General features: G+C 39.3%; 1 protein-coding gene across 1 annotated transcript; it reads left to right on the top strand.

Annotated features, from left to right (window-relative positions):
• The first annotated feature begins 8,326 nt into the window (after nt 1-8,326).
• On the top strand, nt 8,327-16,515 carry LOC143892566 (E3 ubiquitin-protein ligase BIG BROTHER-like). Its single transcript, XM_077397284.1, has 4 exons — nt 8,327-8,513; nt 14,584-14,711; nt 16,014-16,122; nt 16,204-16,515. Exons 1-4 carry the CDS (start codon nt 8,388-8,390, stop codon nt 16,252-16,254), a joined length of 414 nt encoding a protein of 137 aa, XP_077253399.1. The 5' UTR covers nt 8,327-8,387; the 3' UTR covers nt 16,255-16,515.

The following is a 16,515-nucleotide window of genomic DNA, read 5'->3' as shown; positions in this document are numbered from 1 at the left end:
TGCTTGCTTCTTGTTGGAGGACTTTGGAATTTTTTTTTATGGGATGAGAGATTATTCTCTTTGTTCGATGGATGGGTTCCTCCCCTCCTATCTATTTATAGGGTGTTTGTAATGCAGTGTTTTATGGGGCAAACTAAGCCGTCTAAATGGACTGAAGTCACGTTTTACATGCTAGAATTGAATTTATGACTCCAAATCATTTCCATATCAATTTTATGTGCTGTCAAAAGTTTTGCAGTTCTCAAGAAGCTCTCACAGAGCCAATTCAAAAATAAAAGATGAGTTGGGTTTGTGCAATTATTAAAACATGGTTGTGCTGATATCATTTCCCTTTTATTATTTGAAAATATTGTTATGGTATATTATATACATTTATTAAATTAGTTACCTATCAACTACTAATAAAAGTGGGATTGAGCCTCTAGCTCAATGGTTTAAGACTTTTTTCTTCAACCTAGAGGTCAGAGGTTCAATCCCAGCTTACCATACCAAAAAAAAAAGAACAAACTATGTTACTAATATATAGCCTAAAATTTCAGTTTATGAGCTAGTATACAATGGGTATAGTCCACAAAATCTTTTTTTTTTAAAGGGTGAAGGATGTCTTAATTAATGAATAAGAGGGCATTACCCCAACGACCAAGGAGGTCGATACAAGAAGTAACAAGAAAAAAGAAGTAAGAATGAACAAAATGAGAGCCCTGAAGGAGGAAGAAAATAAAAAATCTCAAGTCTTTCTCTGGAGTCTGCATACCCCGGCTCGCCTATCTTCCTCAGAATTTGCATATCTTTTTAAGATGGTGATAACAGGTGGGCCCTCCGGTTATCCGGTCTTGGATCTCATCAATCCAGTGCGCAAATCTCCAAGGAGGAGAGATACTTCCTTTCAGCCACCTGATAGCATTGAGAGAATCACCTTCAACATTCTGGTAATCTAAAGAACTATTGTCAATAATCCTCAACCATGACCGCTCTGATCTCTGCCTCATTTGAGTTCACCTATGGGGGCAGAGAAGGTTGGGGAGGCCACCCCTCTAACGTCTCTAATGAGACCCCCCCACTCCAACAAAATCAATTTGATATTATGTGCCGCACATTCTAATAAAATGTCACCATTTCAAAGAAAAACAAAATCAGTTTTATATTATGTTGTTAATAAATTCCACATCCATTTTTTGTGACTGATCTCTTTGAATCATAGGGCTGTGACTTCGTCTAAGGGCCGAATAAATTATTTTAAATTTACTATTATTATGAAAATAAAGTATATTCTGAAATTAATTCAAAAATCAATATGAAAATGGGAAATGATATATCACCCACTTTTCTTCCCAAGGTCAACCCCTTTTTGTGTAAATAATGTAGTCATAAATACACTAGAAAGGGGGGGCCAGGGAATGGAAAGGGCATGAATATATCACTTCCCTAGAAGAAGAATCACCGAAAAGGAATTATCCTGCCCAAGATTAAGGAGGTCACCCCTTCTATTTGTTGGGGTTCCACGCAAAAGCAATAGTCCCACATCGGACATGTGAAATGGATGTGGATGGGTTATAAGGGAATGGGCACCCTCCCTCTAACAGCTAGCTTTTAGGGGTGAGTTCTACCTGGTTATATTCCAAACAAGTGGTATCAGAGCCGGACACGTTGTAACCCCGGTTTAGCCTCCGAGGATGAAAGGTCTAGATAACCCTGGTATGCCTCTGAGGACGGAAAAATTCCTCGGGGAAGATCTCGTAGTTCCCACATTCCTGCCTTGTGGAGGGGCGAGATTGTCCACGGTGCTTCCACGTGGAGGGGGAGATTGTTGGGGGGTTCCACGTGAAAGCAAAATAGTCCCACATCGGAAAAGTGTAACAGTGTGGATGGGCTTATAAGGGAATGGGGTCTCCCCCCCACAAAATGCTAGCTTTTGAGGGTGTGTTCTACCCGGGTCCCAACACTATTGGCATAAGTCTAAGGGACTAAGTGTACAGTCCTAAAAGGAAGGGCTAGACTTGAATAGCCACCTCTGGTTCCCATCTTATTGTAAAGAAAGATGGGTCAAAGCAAAGCTATCGGGAAAAAAAAAACAAAGAAAATGATGACCGTTAAGGGCACGTTTGGGGACCCTGAATTTTTTTTTCTTCAGCCGAGTGGAAATTAAAGGGAAGGCAATTATTTTTAGGCGATGATTTATTTGCCCCCTGTAGGATAATACACCCCACTTTTAACATGAATGCGGCGTGTATTATCCTACAGTGGGGCAAAAAAGTCATCTCCCTTTCTTTGTTAATTAGTTTAGTCAAGGTATGAGGGAAAAGAGTCCGGACCAAAACAAATTCTTTTCTTGACTGACACTGAATATATAATTGTAGTCCTAGTTTGGGGGCAGTTCAAACTCAGTATCAATTACACAAATCCACATGGGTCCACAGCAGGACTTTTTTGTAACAAAGACAGTTTGTGGGGCCCGACATGAGGTTACCCATCGTGGTCCTCTTACCATGCTTAAGGGGTTAAGGGACACATCAAAGGTGAGGAGAAGACCTAAAAAAGGCGATGATTTTTTTTGCCCTCCCTGTACGATTATGCACCTCCTTTTAATGTGATATGCAAGTAGGGGTGTAAACGGATCGAATTCGGAGCGGATATGGCTATATCTGAATTCGATTACAATATACACTATCTGAATTCAGATTCGGATTCGACGGATATTTAATATTTATTACCGAATTCGTATCCGCCGGATATTGTTCGAATTCGGATATTATCCGTATCCGTTTATCCGGTAAATTCGAATATTTTATTGCAGCACTTTATATTTTTTCTCCTTCTTACTCGAATAAAGTTTCCAAACCCTAAAACTAGACGTCTACATTCTCTTCACAAAATTAACTCTCAAACCCTAAAATATATGAGATCATCTTCTTCTTTTTAAAACAAAGGCAGAGAGAGAGAGGGAGGCGGTGGGGATGGATGATAGTGTTGGTAGTGGTCTTTGGGTTTTTCCTTTTTTTGTATATGATGAAATGGGTTTGGGCTATTTTTGTTTTTTTTTCCTAAAAAGAAAATTCACTTTTCTTTTATAAACAAAATATAGTGTGTCATTACTAAAAATAAATATTAATGATATTATTAATAATAAATAAAAAGGATTTACTTCTCGGATTCGGATGTTAAACGGATCGGATATACCATTTACCAGATTCGCATCCGCTAAGAGCCGGATATCTCATAAACGGATTCGTATAATATCCGCTTGTAACGGATTCGGATAATATTCACTTGAAACGGATTCGGATGCGGACGGTAATCGAATTTCCGAATATCCATTTACACCCCTATATGCAAGTGTTAAAGTCTGCCCACATTTCACGTTAAAAGGGGCCCCATAATCTCCACTACAAAAATTATACTAATTAAATGGACATATTATCGGTGTGAGTGCTGTGTTCGAAATTCTAATACATTATTAGATCACGTGGGAGCCGAGAGAAATGATAAAAATAAACAGGCCCAAGTAATCTCTAAGAAAAGCATATTATCCGAGCAGTCCTACTTTTAGAAAATATTACCCCCCCCCCCCCCCTCCCGCCCACCGGTTTTTTTTTAATGCCTATCTTAACCTCCTTATCTGATAGGAAAGACGGGTTTTTATTTTTGTACATGATCTTATCATACGTTTTGTTTTAAAAAGTGCCATAACTATCACGTTTTGTGCCCCATGTGTAACATGTGGATGTGATTCATTTTGTTGATCTGACTAAAAATGCGACTCCGGTCATTGTATGTGGCCTTGTTGGATTCTTTGCACGATAAATTAGGTACTTGTTTAGTTTTGGCAGTTTATATAGTTTATTAGTATTATCTCCCTAAATCTTATCTAATTTCGTTCGTTGTCTATCCCTCAAGAGCTCTTCACATGCTGAGGGCTGCTAGCAAAATGGAACTCGTTTAAAACATAAAGAAAAAATCCTATGTTGTGACACATATTCAAAAAGACAAGACGAAATCCTATGTTGTGACACATACGCACAAAGATAAGGAATTTTCCAAACGAAATCCCGTTTTGAAAGTATTTCCTTAAAAATGCAAAACAATGATTATTGTTAATTAATTAGGGGCCGTTTGGATACGCGGATTTTAGAATCCAGGTTTTAAGTTTGAAAACAGTGTAAAAGACGGTATATGATCAAGCTGATGTACGCTTTTCTGACATCGTTTCTTGGATTTTAAGTGAGAAATTCAAGTTTTAAAAATCTCCCCTGCATCCTGAGATTTCAAAAGCCTGAAAATATATGAGGATCTTCTACTCTCTTGCTGAGGGAAAGAAGGGCGAGAAGTAAAACACAAGTCAAAATCGACGGCTGATCCTCTTCTTCTCTTGTCTCTTAGCTTCAGCTTTGAAGAAATTCCGGATTCTAAAATCCGCGTATCCAAACGGCTCCTTAGATTCTTTCCTAAAGATAACTTTTTGGGCCCAGATATGAACCATTTTTATTTGATCATTATTACTCTATCTCACCGAGGTAGAAAAATTAAATAAGGAAAACACTTTGAAAACAGAACTCCATCTTGGTTACAAATATGATGGCTAAAATAACAAAAATGCCCTTAATTAAGGGTTGAAATTTCAAACAACCGTCATGGACACTAGAGCTGTCACGGGCGACTATATGCGACCTGTGCCGAACTGAAAATCTCTATTGCCAGCTAAAACAGCACAAAGCAGACTCAGTAACAAAAGTTCATGTAAAGGGATATTTTGGTCATTTAGTTGAAAACCATACTCTTTCTCGCCTTCTAGTACACGTGTCCCAATTGGTGGTCCACTCATTTAATTATATGATCCCAGGAATTATTTTCCAAATGGGAGATGATTTATTCACCCCCCTTGCAGGATGATGCGCCCCACTTGTATCGGAATTGTGGGCAGACTTTAATGCTTTTTGACGATCAAATCACGTTAAAAGTGTGGTGGGGGGGTGGGTGGTGCGTGGGTCCGTGGGTGTGAGAGGTGGCGCAAGTAAATATAACAGAAAGAAAACAAGGACATGTTCCTAGTCTTTTCAACAGGAGAAAGTTACAGAATGCGGGGATGTTTAGTGAAAAAACGGATTGCGGGCACCTTTTAAAATAAAAACAAAAAAAGGGCTAAACTTCAAAATCGGGTGATTCTTTTAAGTTGGCATCGATTGAGTCCATCTTTTTCATTACTGCCTCTTAAATTGGCCCGATTCACGAGGCTTCTTTTGGTTTATTTAAATGTGTATTTGAACCGAGAGATCCTTGGGTTCGCTTCTATCTTGCCCGTCGGAAATACCTAGAGACGGATGGATGCCTGACACGTGTTGAAATTTTTTTTGGAATGGTAGGGGCTTTATACATAGTCGGTTTGGTTTGGATTGAAATCTTTCTGTGAACCCAGGGTCCTTGGGTTCCTTTAAATCTTGGTCGTCGCCAATATGAATAGACGGAATGCAGTTCTATACATAGTGGGTTTGGTTTGGATTGAAATCTTTCTGTGAACCTAGAGTCCTTGGGTTCTTTTAAATCTTGGTCGTTGCCAAGATGAATAGACGGTCGGATCCACGACACGTGTACATCAGTATAAAACGGTGGCGTCTTCTAATGATACCCCTCTGTAGCCATTATTCCCTTCTCTGTAACCATTATTTCCATCGGCGTACCCATTATTTCCGCCGGCGTACCCATTATCATTATTCCCCTCTCTGTAACCATTATTTCCATCGCAAATAAACATAACAAAAAGAAAACTAGGACACATTCCAGGTCTTTTCAACAGGAGAAAGATACGGAATGCGGGGATGTTTAGTGAAAATACGGATTGCGGGCACCCTTTAAAATAAGAACAAAAAAAGGGCCAAACTTCAAAATCGGGAGGTTCGTTTAAGTTGGCATCGATAGAGTCCTCCTTTTTCATTACCGCCTAAATTGGCCCGATTCACGAGGCTTCTTTTGGTTCATTTAAATGTGTATTCGAACTGAGAGATCCTTGGGTTCGTTTATATCTTGCATGTAGAGATGGATGGATGCCTGACACGTGTTGAAATTTTTTTTGGAATGCTAGCGGCTCTATATATAGTTGGTTTGGTTTGAATTGAAATCTTTCTGTGAACCCAGGGTCCTTGGGTTCCTTTAAATCTTGGTCGTCGCCAATATGAATAGACGGAATGCGGCTCTATACATAGTGGGTTTGGTTTGGATTGAAATCTTTCTATGAACCCAGAGTCCTTGGGTTCCTTTAAATCTTGGTCGTCGCCAATACCAGTAGACGGTCGGATCCACGACACATGGACATCAATATCAATACCGGAATACAAGACGGGTAGAGAACGTTTGAGGAGACTCAAACTATCAATACCAGAATACAAGACGGGTAGAGAACGTTTGAGGAAACTCAAACTATCAATACCGGAATACAAGACAAGTAGAGAACAAGCAACCCATGCTCTTCACTACCATCAAGAACAGGTTTCTTCTGCATCTCATTCGATAAGAGCGATGCCTTGACTTCCTCTAACTTTATTGTATCCTTATCATACAACAAAGTCGTCATCAGGTTGTCATACGAATGAGGAAGCGAAGTAAGAAGCAAAAGGGCCTTGTCTTCTTCCTTCAACTTTTCATCAACCTTGTGGAGCTGATCCACAAGCCCGTTGAAGATCTCCGCCTTCCTGCATCGTCAGCCCGTACAACTGCCACTTCAGATACTACCGGTTGGCCAAGCTTTTTGACATATAAAGCTTTTCCAACTTCTCCCATAATTTAGGTGCATCTTCCTCTTCCATAACGTTAAATATAACGCTATCTGCCGGACATAGTCAAATTGTGCGACCGCCTTCGACTCAATGTCTTCCCACTCGGCATCCGTCATCTTCTTCGTCTTCCCATCCTTTCCCTTCAACGCCTTAGCTAAGTCCTGTTGAACTAGGATGTCCTTCACCTTCATCTGCCATAGGGTGAAACTGCCCATTCCGTCAAATCTGTCGATGTTGAACTGAGTAGAACTTGATTTTACCGCCATCTAAGATTACTTCGCACTTCTCGGTGTAGCGCTCCACATCGAACAAAAATCTTTCTTGGACAATCTTTCTACTCCCAAAGATCGCTCTAATCCTGATCCAACTACAACACCCACGATCACTCCACCCGGTCTCGACGATCGCTCCACCTGAGCTCTGATACCACTTGTTGAGAAAATCAACCGAGCAATCCGATCCGATCGTGCACAAATTTAACGAAAAAGATAAAAGCAATAAAACAAGCCAAGCCACAAGATGAACACGAAGATATTACGTGGTTCGGCCAAGACTACTCCACGGGTGAGAAACACGATCTTTCACTATGAGAAAAACAAAATACAAGGATTACAATGGATTAATCACAAGCCCACGAACCCGCAACCCTTTCCTTGCTTCTCAAACCCAAGACCGTACCCAAGAGTAACCTGAGAGAAACCCACAAGAGAAAACCCAAGAAAAAGAACCCCAAGAGAAAGCTCTAAAGGAATCCAAGAAAAAACCCACTTTCTTCTTCTCTCTCTCTCCCTCTCTCTCTCTCTCTCTCTCTCGCACGTTCTCACTCTTTTTATATCTTAGGCTTTTAGAAAGCCTAAAATAACCCTTTTCCAATTTGGGTTTTGCCTTCCCACCCAAGCAACTACGGTGGGTGGGAAATAAGGCAACTTTCCAACACATACTAATATCGTATATGACTAATATACTTACGATTTTTTCAATATGCGTATTGGTATGGATGGAAACGAAATCATTTTGGTTGTTTCATGTCGGTTTAGTGAAAATGTAAAACCATGGATGATACTCTTTAACGGAAATTTCTGTCTTGTACTTATGCAGAAAGAATGATTCTCATCATCTTGTGAAGGAGTCTTCTCACTCCCCTTACAGCTCTACCCCATGACTGGTTTCTCATGCTGTTAGAATCCGTATATGATATTGATGCATTCAACAAGATATTGTCTGTTTCAATTCCCTCTTGCGCTTCATGTTTATATTGAGCAATGCTTTGATGCATCTTGGTTCTTGGGTGTGCCTTCGTCCACTTGGTCATTTGATTTTGGTTCGTCCGTTGGTGACTCCTACAATAGATTTTTCTCAAGCCAACTGATTTTTAAGGAAAAAGTCATTTGGCATAAAGTGGACTTGGCTCTCGTGGATATTAATGTTGTGACTAATTTACTAAAGTTTTGAGGTAAGAGAAAGTTGAAACAAGGTGGACTTGGGTCTCATGGATATAAGTAGTTGTTACTTGCTAGCAGTTGTCTTCCATGAAAAAAAGTCTTCTATTCAATGGGTATAACTGTCACATAATTTTTTTTTATTCTAAATTTTGCCTGTCAAATTATTTGCAAAGTGATGTAAATGCATATAATTGCAGTTATTTGGAAGGTTGGATGCATAAATATTCTCATCATACTAAGCAATTTTTTTGGATGGATGCAGGTCATTTGGCAAGACAATATTGACCCTGACAATATGACTTATGAGGTCTGTCTGCTACATTGGCTTTATCGTATCTTCCTTTATTTTTTTTTGCACTGCTATTGCATTGCATGCTAAGAAACTTAAAGAATATGCTAAAATGGAGTACTTTTTGTGACCTCTCGCTACTAGGACTCCAGAAGTCTTGTTTGTAAGCAAATTCTTTGATGTGGACTTTGACTAGAATCTGCATTTTGTGTACTGGAGAAGCTTATCTTGATTACATTGCATATAAAGAGTATTTGAATACATCCTTGTTATTGACTGAACCAAGTTCTAGCTATTTATAAGGGCTTACTGTGGAGCTGGTTAGGACCCGCTTAAATTTAATTGCTTGAAACCTTGATTTCAAGTGATGCTAAGCCCTTCCGCCTTTGCATTTTTTATTGAGCACACCTACAGATGCTGAAGAAGTGGATTCTTCTATACTCTCTTGTTATAAACTTATGACGCCCTATATACAAAATATCCAAACTTGGGCATGAACATTTTTGTCGGTGTGGCACATGGACAGAACGAATAAGGCATAGCAACCCACTAAGAACTGCATCTTTACCTTTCTTTGCAGTTCTGGTTAATAACATTTACGGACACATTGTCAATAAGTATTAGCTGCTCTGGCTGAAAATGACTTAAATGTGGAGTGTTGATGATGGAGATGGAGAAAAGTTGAGAGAGAGAGAGAGAGAGAGAGAGAGAGAGAGAGAGAGAGAGAGTTAATCAGACCCTCTTACCAATACGATTTATATATAAGTGTACAGTTCCCTAGTGAAATTACCAGGATACCCACAGATCGAAAACTCATCTAACACCCCCAAGCTGGAGTGTAAATATCATACATCCCCATCTTGTTACAAATATCACTCAAATTTGCTCTTTCTAATGGTTTGGAAAACATAGCTGATCTCCTAAACTAGTAAATACAATGCATATTTCACCCTTCTGATTCTTCTCGCGAATGAAGTCGTAATCCACTTCATTGTACTTAGTCCTCTAATGCAATACTTGATTTGAGGCACACCAAAATCCAATTCTCGGCTCGTAGGGTCGTTGCCTAAAACAACACATATGGACCGCTGCTTTATTATCACAATAGAACGACGTTGGAGATGAGGAGAAAATACCCATCTCAGATAAGAGGGACCGTAGCCATTTCAGCTCCCCACATGTGTGTGTCATGGCTCGATACTACGCTTCTACACTTGATCTAGCTACCATGTCTTGCTTCTTACTTCGCCATGACACTAAATTCTCCCCAACAAAGGTGCAATATCCCTAGTTGAAGTCTTATCTGCTGGAGATTCGGCCCAATCTGCATCAGTGAATCCCTTTAGCTTCATATGGCCATGTTTCCTAAAAAAGCAAGCCTTTCCCAGGAGTATTCTTCAAGTACATAATTATGTGAATAACTGCAGCCTAGTGAGAAGTGCGTGGTGAGCTCATGAACTGATTGACCACTTATACTGCAAAGGAAATATTAGGAAATATGAGGACGTATGACCTTCAAGTAGGTTAATCTACCAACTAGCCTCCTATAGCTGCCAGGATTTTCTAATAAGTCTCCCTGATCTGGATATAGCTTTACATCAGGGTGCATGGGCATGTTCATCCCCAAGGAACCTGTTTTTTCTCATATATCTAGCACATATCACATTTTTTCTCTAGGATAAGGAAAGTCTACTACGAGAATAAGCCACTTCAATCCCAAGAAAGTACCTAAGATGACCTAAGTCTTTGGTGCAAAACTCTTTCTGAAGGATGGTCTTCAGCTTCTGTATGCTTATGTTATCATTTCTCGTAGTGACAATATCATTCACATACATTATGGAAGACGTACCCGGCATCAGACTGGGAACTAAACACAGAGTGATCCACTGTACATTGCTCCATGCCAAAGCACATAACTATCTCGAGGAGATTGTTTCAGCCCACGTATAGCTTTATGAAGACGACACACTGACGATCGCATCTCCCTCTGAGCAACATAACCAAGAGGTTGCTCCATATATACCTCCTCAATAAGGTCACCATGCAGAAAGGCATTCTTGACATCCAATTGATACAAGGGCCAGCCTCTGTTGATCGCTAAAGGGATCAGAACACGTTAAGCACTAGAGGGAAGAGAGACGAAGAGATGAACTGCCAAATGCCATTTGAGCAAATAGCGTCCATCTCAGCTTCCATGGCAGCATGCCAACCTGGATAAACTAAAGCCTCTACAACATACTTAGGCACAACAATAAAAGACAAAGCAAAAGCAAATGTATGATATAAGGGTGAGATATGATTATAAGAAATGAAATGGGAAATGGGATGTGTTGTGATACGTGAAGCAGTAGGAGAAGTAGGAAGCACAAAACTAGGAGGATCAGTGGACTGGTTACTTGATGAAGACCCGTCGAACTGGAAAGTCGGTTGGTCGGGTGGAGGAGATGCCTCATGGGTATGCTGCAAATCCTGACGGGGTCTACGAGTGTAAACCTGCAATTGAGAAGCTGGAGCATTTAAAGGAACCAAATGAAGAGGAAGAGGGAGTCCAGAGTCTCGAATAAAGTCAGTTGTAGAGTAAGAAAAGTATGAAGTAGGCTCAAAGAAGGTAACATTTGCCAAAATGAATGTCTTCCTTAAGGTAGGGCTGTAGCACTTATAGCCCTTCTGTGTACGGGAATAACTATGGAAGATGTGTTTTTCCGCACGAGGATCCAACTTGTCAAGGTCAGAGGCTAATTTGTGAACAAAACATTTAAAATCAAAGACACGTAGGAGCAAGAGAAAGGGATTACCCGAAGCGTACAACCAAGAGAACGGAGTCTAATCAAATAAGACTGACGAGGGAAGACGATTCCCAAGGAAGCAACCTGTGAGGTCAGCATCACCCTAATAAGGTTTGTGCTCCTTCATCTGTAACATAAGAGTGCGAGCCATATCAAGAAGATATCGAATTTTTCTCTCTGCCACATCATTTTGTTAGGAGTTCTAGGCACAATAGGACTGATGAACGATGCTATGAGACTCCAAGAAGTGATGAAATCCATTACACATATATAAATACTCCCTGGCATTATCGGTATGCAATCATTCAATAGAGCACCTAAATTGATTATAAATTTCCGAATAAAATGAACGAAAGGCAGAGAAAACTTCTGGTCTGACCGATCTTTTCTTAAAATTAACCAAGTCATTTTGGAATAAGCATCAACAAAGATAAGGAAATATTTAAAATCAAATAAAGACGGAGTTCAACAAGGACCCCAAACCATTCATTAAAATGGACTAACTGAAATGGATGAGAAACACGATTAACGACTCTAGAGGAAAAAGACATGTGATGGTGTTTTCCCTACTCACAGGACTCATACTGAAACGAATGGACTGGATAAGAAACACGATTAATGACTCTAGAGGGAAAAGACACGTGATGGTATTTTCCCAACTTAGGTCTCACACTGAACCGAATGGACTGGAGTGGAAACCAAAACAGACTTCCGAAGCTTCTCAACTGGGGCGATGGCTCAAATGGCAATGCCATTGACAGGAGTCAACAAAGCTCCGTAATGCTGCACCGTCGTTGCCAAGATTGAGGTAATAAAGACTATCTACCTCACGACCCAAACCAATCTTCTTCCCAGTCTTGAGATCTTGAAAAACACGATTAGAAGGGAAAAAGGAGACAAAACAGTTTAGATTTTTGGTTAATTGACTAACTTATAGCAAATTAAAAGGAAACTTTGGTACACAAAAACTAATGATAAAGAAAAGTTTGAGTGAAGGAAGGCTACACCAACACCTAAAATAGGAGAGGCAGTCCCTTCAGCCAAATTGACACTATGGCCCGGAGAAAAATATGACTGAAAGGAAGAAAGAATGTCAGATTTACTAGTCATATGATTGAAAGCTCCTGAATCAATTAGCCAAGCCCCAGAAGCAGTAATAGTAAGAAAGCAAGATGAAGTGCTACCTTGTTGGGCCAAAGTGGCAGTTGTTTGCTTGCCATTGTCCTTCAATCGCAAGAATTCATCATATTCAACATGAGATACCATCATAGAATCATGCCGCTCTCAATCGGACCAGATGATGGAAGTACGAAACTCTCAGAGTCAACAACTGAAGCATGATTAACATATGTAGGAGGCTGTAACTTTGGATGCATATCATAGCAATAATTAATTGAGTGCCCCCCCATACAATAGTGAGCGCAAAAGCGGGTTCCACGACTACCATTACCACGGGCAGATCGACCACCATGTACCACTACCCAACTAATTAGCTTGGGCCAAGCACTCAACAGAAGGCTCACTTTAACCCTCAACTCTGATAGGCCTCTGAATCACTCGAACCAACTGAGCAGCCATAAAATCATTGTCCTCAAATAAACACAAGTTACCAATCACAACCACGGGCAACCAAACTAGTCACTTCATATGACTCATCCAAAGAAAAAGAGATGAAGATAGGGGATGTCTAGCCTCCAAATAATATAGACTCCAACAAAACACCATTCAAAACTGATCAACGCACCAAACTAGCCCTATATCCAGACTTTTAGGGCCAAATGAAGAACGTACAGACAAATCGAAGACTTATGGGATCAAAATGGAGAAGGTGGAGGCTTACGACATCAAGACGACGTTCACCAGATGTACTATTTAGTGCCATCAGACAACCCTAGAAAACTAGGGTTTCTGTTTCCGTGAACTGTGCAACGATACTGTTCATGCATACTATAGTGGCACTATTCGCGCGGTGTTGTAGCAGTACGTGAACAGTAGCTTTTTAAATTTATTTTTGAAGTTTCGAAGAGAAGAATGAGAAAGTGGGAGAAAAGAAAAAGTGGATGAGAACATAAGAACCCTAGGGCTCTAATACCATGTTGATGATGGAGAAGGAGAAAAGTTGAGGGAGCGTAAGAATCCTAGGGCTCTGATACCATATTGATGATGGAGAAGGAAAAATCTTGAGCGAGATAGATGAGAAAGAGAGATGGAGAAAATTGAGAGAGTTAATTGGGCCCTCTTATGATTTATATATAAGTGTAAAGTTCCCTAATGAAATGACTAGTATACCCCCGGTCCGATAACTCGTCTAACATGGAGCATTGCTTTTCTGACCTTCCATTTCTACCAACTTAGTTATACTATTTTTAGGCGACATCTTCACAACAGAGCCCTTGGACCCTTATGTCCCGTGATTTCTCATTTAGGGCGCATCTCATGCTATATCATTCCCATTGTTGAATATATAAATGCATTTGATCGGTTAACAATTGGTAAAGGCAGTGGTGTGTGGCACTGTTATAGGGGAAGCATGTTGTTTATGGAATTTCCCACTCTTTGTAGGGATCTAGGGTATTGAGGGGAGTGATGTTGCGATGGATCTGTTAAGGTAGGCTTGACTGCTAGAGCAAATTTACACAGCTTAGGTTGGTGTTGATCTTAGGGCATGGGGGTAGGAGATTAATTTGGTTCTGTAGTCTGCTAAATTGGATTGATCAAGGGTGACACATTTCCATATTAAAAAAATAAGATGACACATTTCCATGTCAAATGAATATTGGATGATTGCGAATTTTTTGGCTGAGAAATTGGATGTTTTGATTAGAAAATTGAATAATGAACAGCAGAAAATAGAAAAAAAAAAATATCATGTTTATTATAACATATAATGAACTGCATATTATAAAATCATATTTTGTAGTTGCCACCAGAGCACTTATTATGATGATGGGTCTAATCCTAACTTGTCACCAGTAACCTAAAACATACACTTAAAAGCCATATAAAGCTATGCACACTTCTTTTCTCTCTAACTATTATAGAAGGTGGAGTCCCTTAGTTACACTTCAAAGTAATTATTATAGTTACCACCGGATCACTCATTATGATAGGCCTCATTCAAACTTGTGATTAGTAACCTAAAACGTACACATAAAAGCTATGTAAAGATATTGATGAGGATCAACAGCTTCATAGTGAATTATTTGATGAAACTCTGGTTTTCATTCTCAGTGCTTGTAAGTTTTTTGTCCTTCAGAGCTCATATATTTGTTCGATTAACTAAAACTAGTTTTGATATGCAGGAATTATTGGATTTGGGTGAAGCAGTTGCAACTCACAGCCGAGGTCTTTCCGCAGAAGTCATTTCTTCACTTCCAATGTCGAAGTACAAATATAGTTTCTTTTCCAGAAAAAAGACTCGACATGAACGGTAACTTGTGGGCTTCACATGTGCTTTCTTCATTTAAGTTGACCTTGCGAAGTACGCCTGAAAAAATATAATAATGTTTTGAGATGCCTATCTCAGTATTCGATCCATGAAATTTATCCATTGTATACTTTAACTTACAGGTATCTAATAAACCATCTTTTGGATAGATTTTCAAATAGGCATTGTTTTCAGTAATAAAAATGAAAATACCATAAAAATGACATCCATCATAGAATAAAAATTCAATACCATAAAAATGAATCGAAATCCATTTAAAAAAAATTGAAATGAAATCCCGAAAGAAAAAGGTAAAATGTGTTTCTGTATTTATTCTTGATGCATAACATACGTTGCTGCCGTAGGTTGCATCTGTCGGACTACATGCTTGCAGAAAATTGCTTGTTATTGATATGCGGAATTTAAACTAGGCAAGAAATCCTCTGAAGGAAAGTGAAAAATCTGGCAGCTGGTGTTGAAAACTTGCCTCTCCGACGAAAATTGCTATAGCAGGCAATTGATTGTTTATTGATAAGAAACTGTCCTGGATTCATTGTCTACGTGCTTTCGCGCATGAAAGAAAACTCTTATAGTTAATGCATAACAGTTTGTATATGTAATGGGTTTCAATCGTTCTGTCGAGTAAAATTTTTAAATACATACTATAAATTTAGAAGGGTTAATAAATCACTGGCAGTTAAGTGTGTCCATCAACTTATTTTAATATCCTTACACAGAAGTTTTAATCTTGCAGTTCCACCGGGGTGGTGATCTGAGGCAGATTGCTTGATTATTTGTTTCTGTAATGTGGTGCATTCTTTACGAATCTTGTTTTCATTTCTCTACCTTTAATCTGCCTTGAGCTTATTTCACTTTTCTTTCTTTTTTGACAACTTTTTGGTCTTTTGTAGCTTATTTTTGTCTTTCTAATAAAGGTTTTATTCATTGGAAAGTATATAAACAACAGAACTGCTACCCAACAAAGCACATGGAATTCTTTTAAAAATTCCATCAACCAGCTTTGGTATTGCATGCCTATTACATCTGATCTGTAAACACATTTTCTCCTGCAATTGATTTGTTGTTTCCCTATTTCTATTCTTTCATACTTTTCACTGGAAATGTCAGTATTCTTCTGCTCTTTAGTAATTATATGTTTAGAAAATTTAGCATGTCCAATGATGCCTAATTTTCTTTTGAAATGACCAACGATGCCTAATCTAACCCATTATCCTGCAAAAATTATGCTTTCGTGGTTCTGGGACAATCATGTGTAAGAATTTTCTGCTCTGTTTTTGGTAACAGGTGTGTGATTTGCCAGATGGACTATAAAAGAGGGGACCGGCAAATAACTCTCCCGTGTAAGCACATCTATCATGCCACCTGTGTGAGCAGATGGCTTAGCATCAACAAGGTTAGCTTAAGCATTTACTTAAATCTATTAAAACATCTCTTAATTCTTATGCCATCCCTGATGTTGTCTCCTTTCTTTCAGGCATGTCCAGTTTGCAACACTGAAGTATTCAATGAGGAACCCAAGCATTAACTTCTCGGTGAGCCCTCTCTTGGTCTGTTTCCATGGCTCGGATGGTTGTTTGGTTTTCTACACGGGACCTTAACGAGAATTTGAAAGATGTTTTTTTTTCCTTTTCTCTCACACGTTTTCTTTAATAAATGAACCTTCTAGGTTTAATTACTGAATGTAATGAACAGTTGGAATCACCTTTGCTCCCGTTGTCTTGTTCTGGAGGCTGGGATTTTTCTCATTAGTTCCTCTTGTCTTTCATCCAATTGAAAGCTTCTACAA

The sequence above is a fragment of the Tasmannia lanceolata genome, unplaced genomic scaffold (assembly GCF_043159265.1).
Source record: "Tasmannia lanceolata isolate RefF3 unplaced genomic scaffold, GAP_Taslan_0.1 ptg000015l, whole genome shotgun sequence".
In the NCBI taxonomy this organism is placed as follows: Eukaryota; Viridiplantae; Streptophyta; class Magnoliopsida; order Canellales; family Winteraceae; genus Tasmannia; species Tasmannia lanceolata.
This window is presented reverse-complemented; position numbering and strand designations above follow the sequence as displayed.

What these genes read in the sequence shown, in the direction of transcription:
- LOC143892566 (XM_077397284.1), top strand. Translation starts at nt 8,388, where the DNA reads ATGCATATAATTGCAGTTATTTGGAAGGTTGGATGCATAAATATTCTC. An exon ending in AAAAAGACTCGACATGAACG is followed by an intron (nt 14,712 to 16,013) that starts GTAACTTGTGGG and finishes TTTTGGTAACAG; the next exon opens with GTGTGTGATTTGCCAGATGG. An exon ending in GATGGCTTAGCATCAACAAG is followed by an intron (nt 16,123 to 16,203) that starts GTTAGCTTAAGC and finishes CCTTTCTTTCAG; the next exon opens with GCATGTCCAGTTTGCAACAC.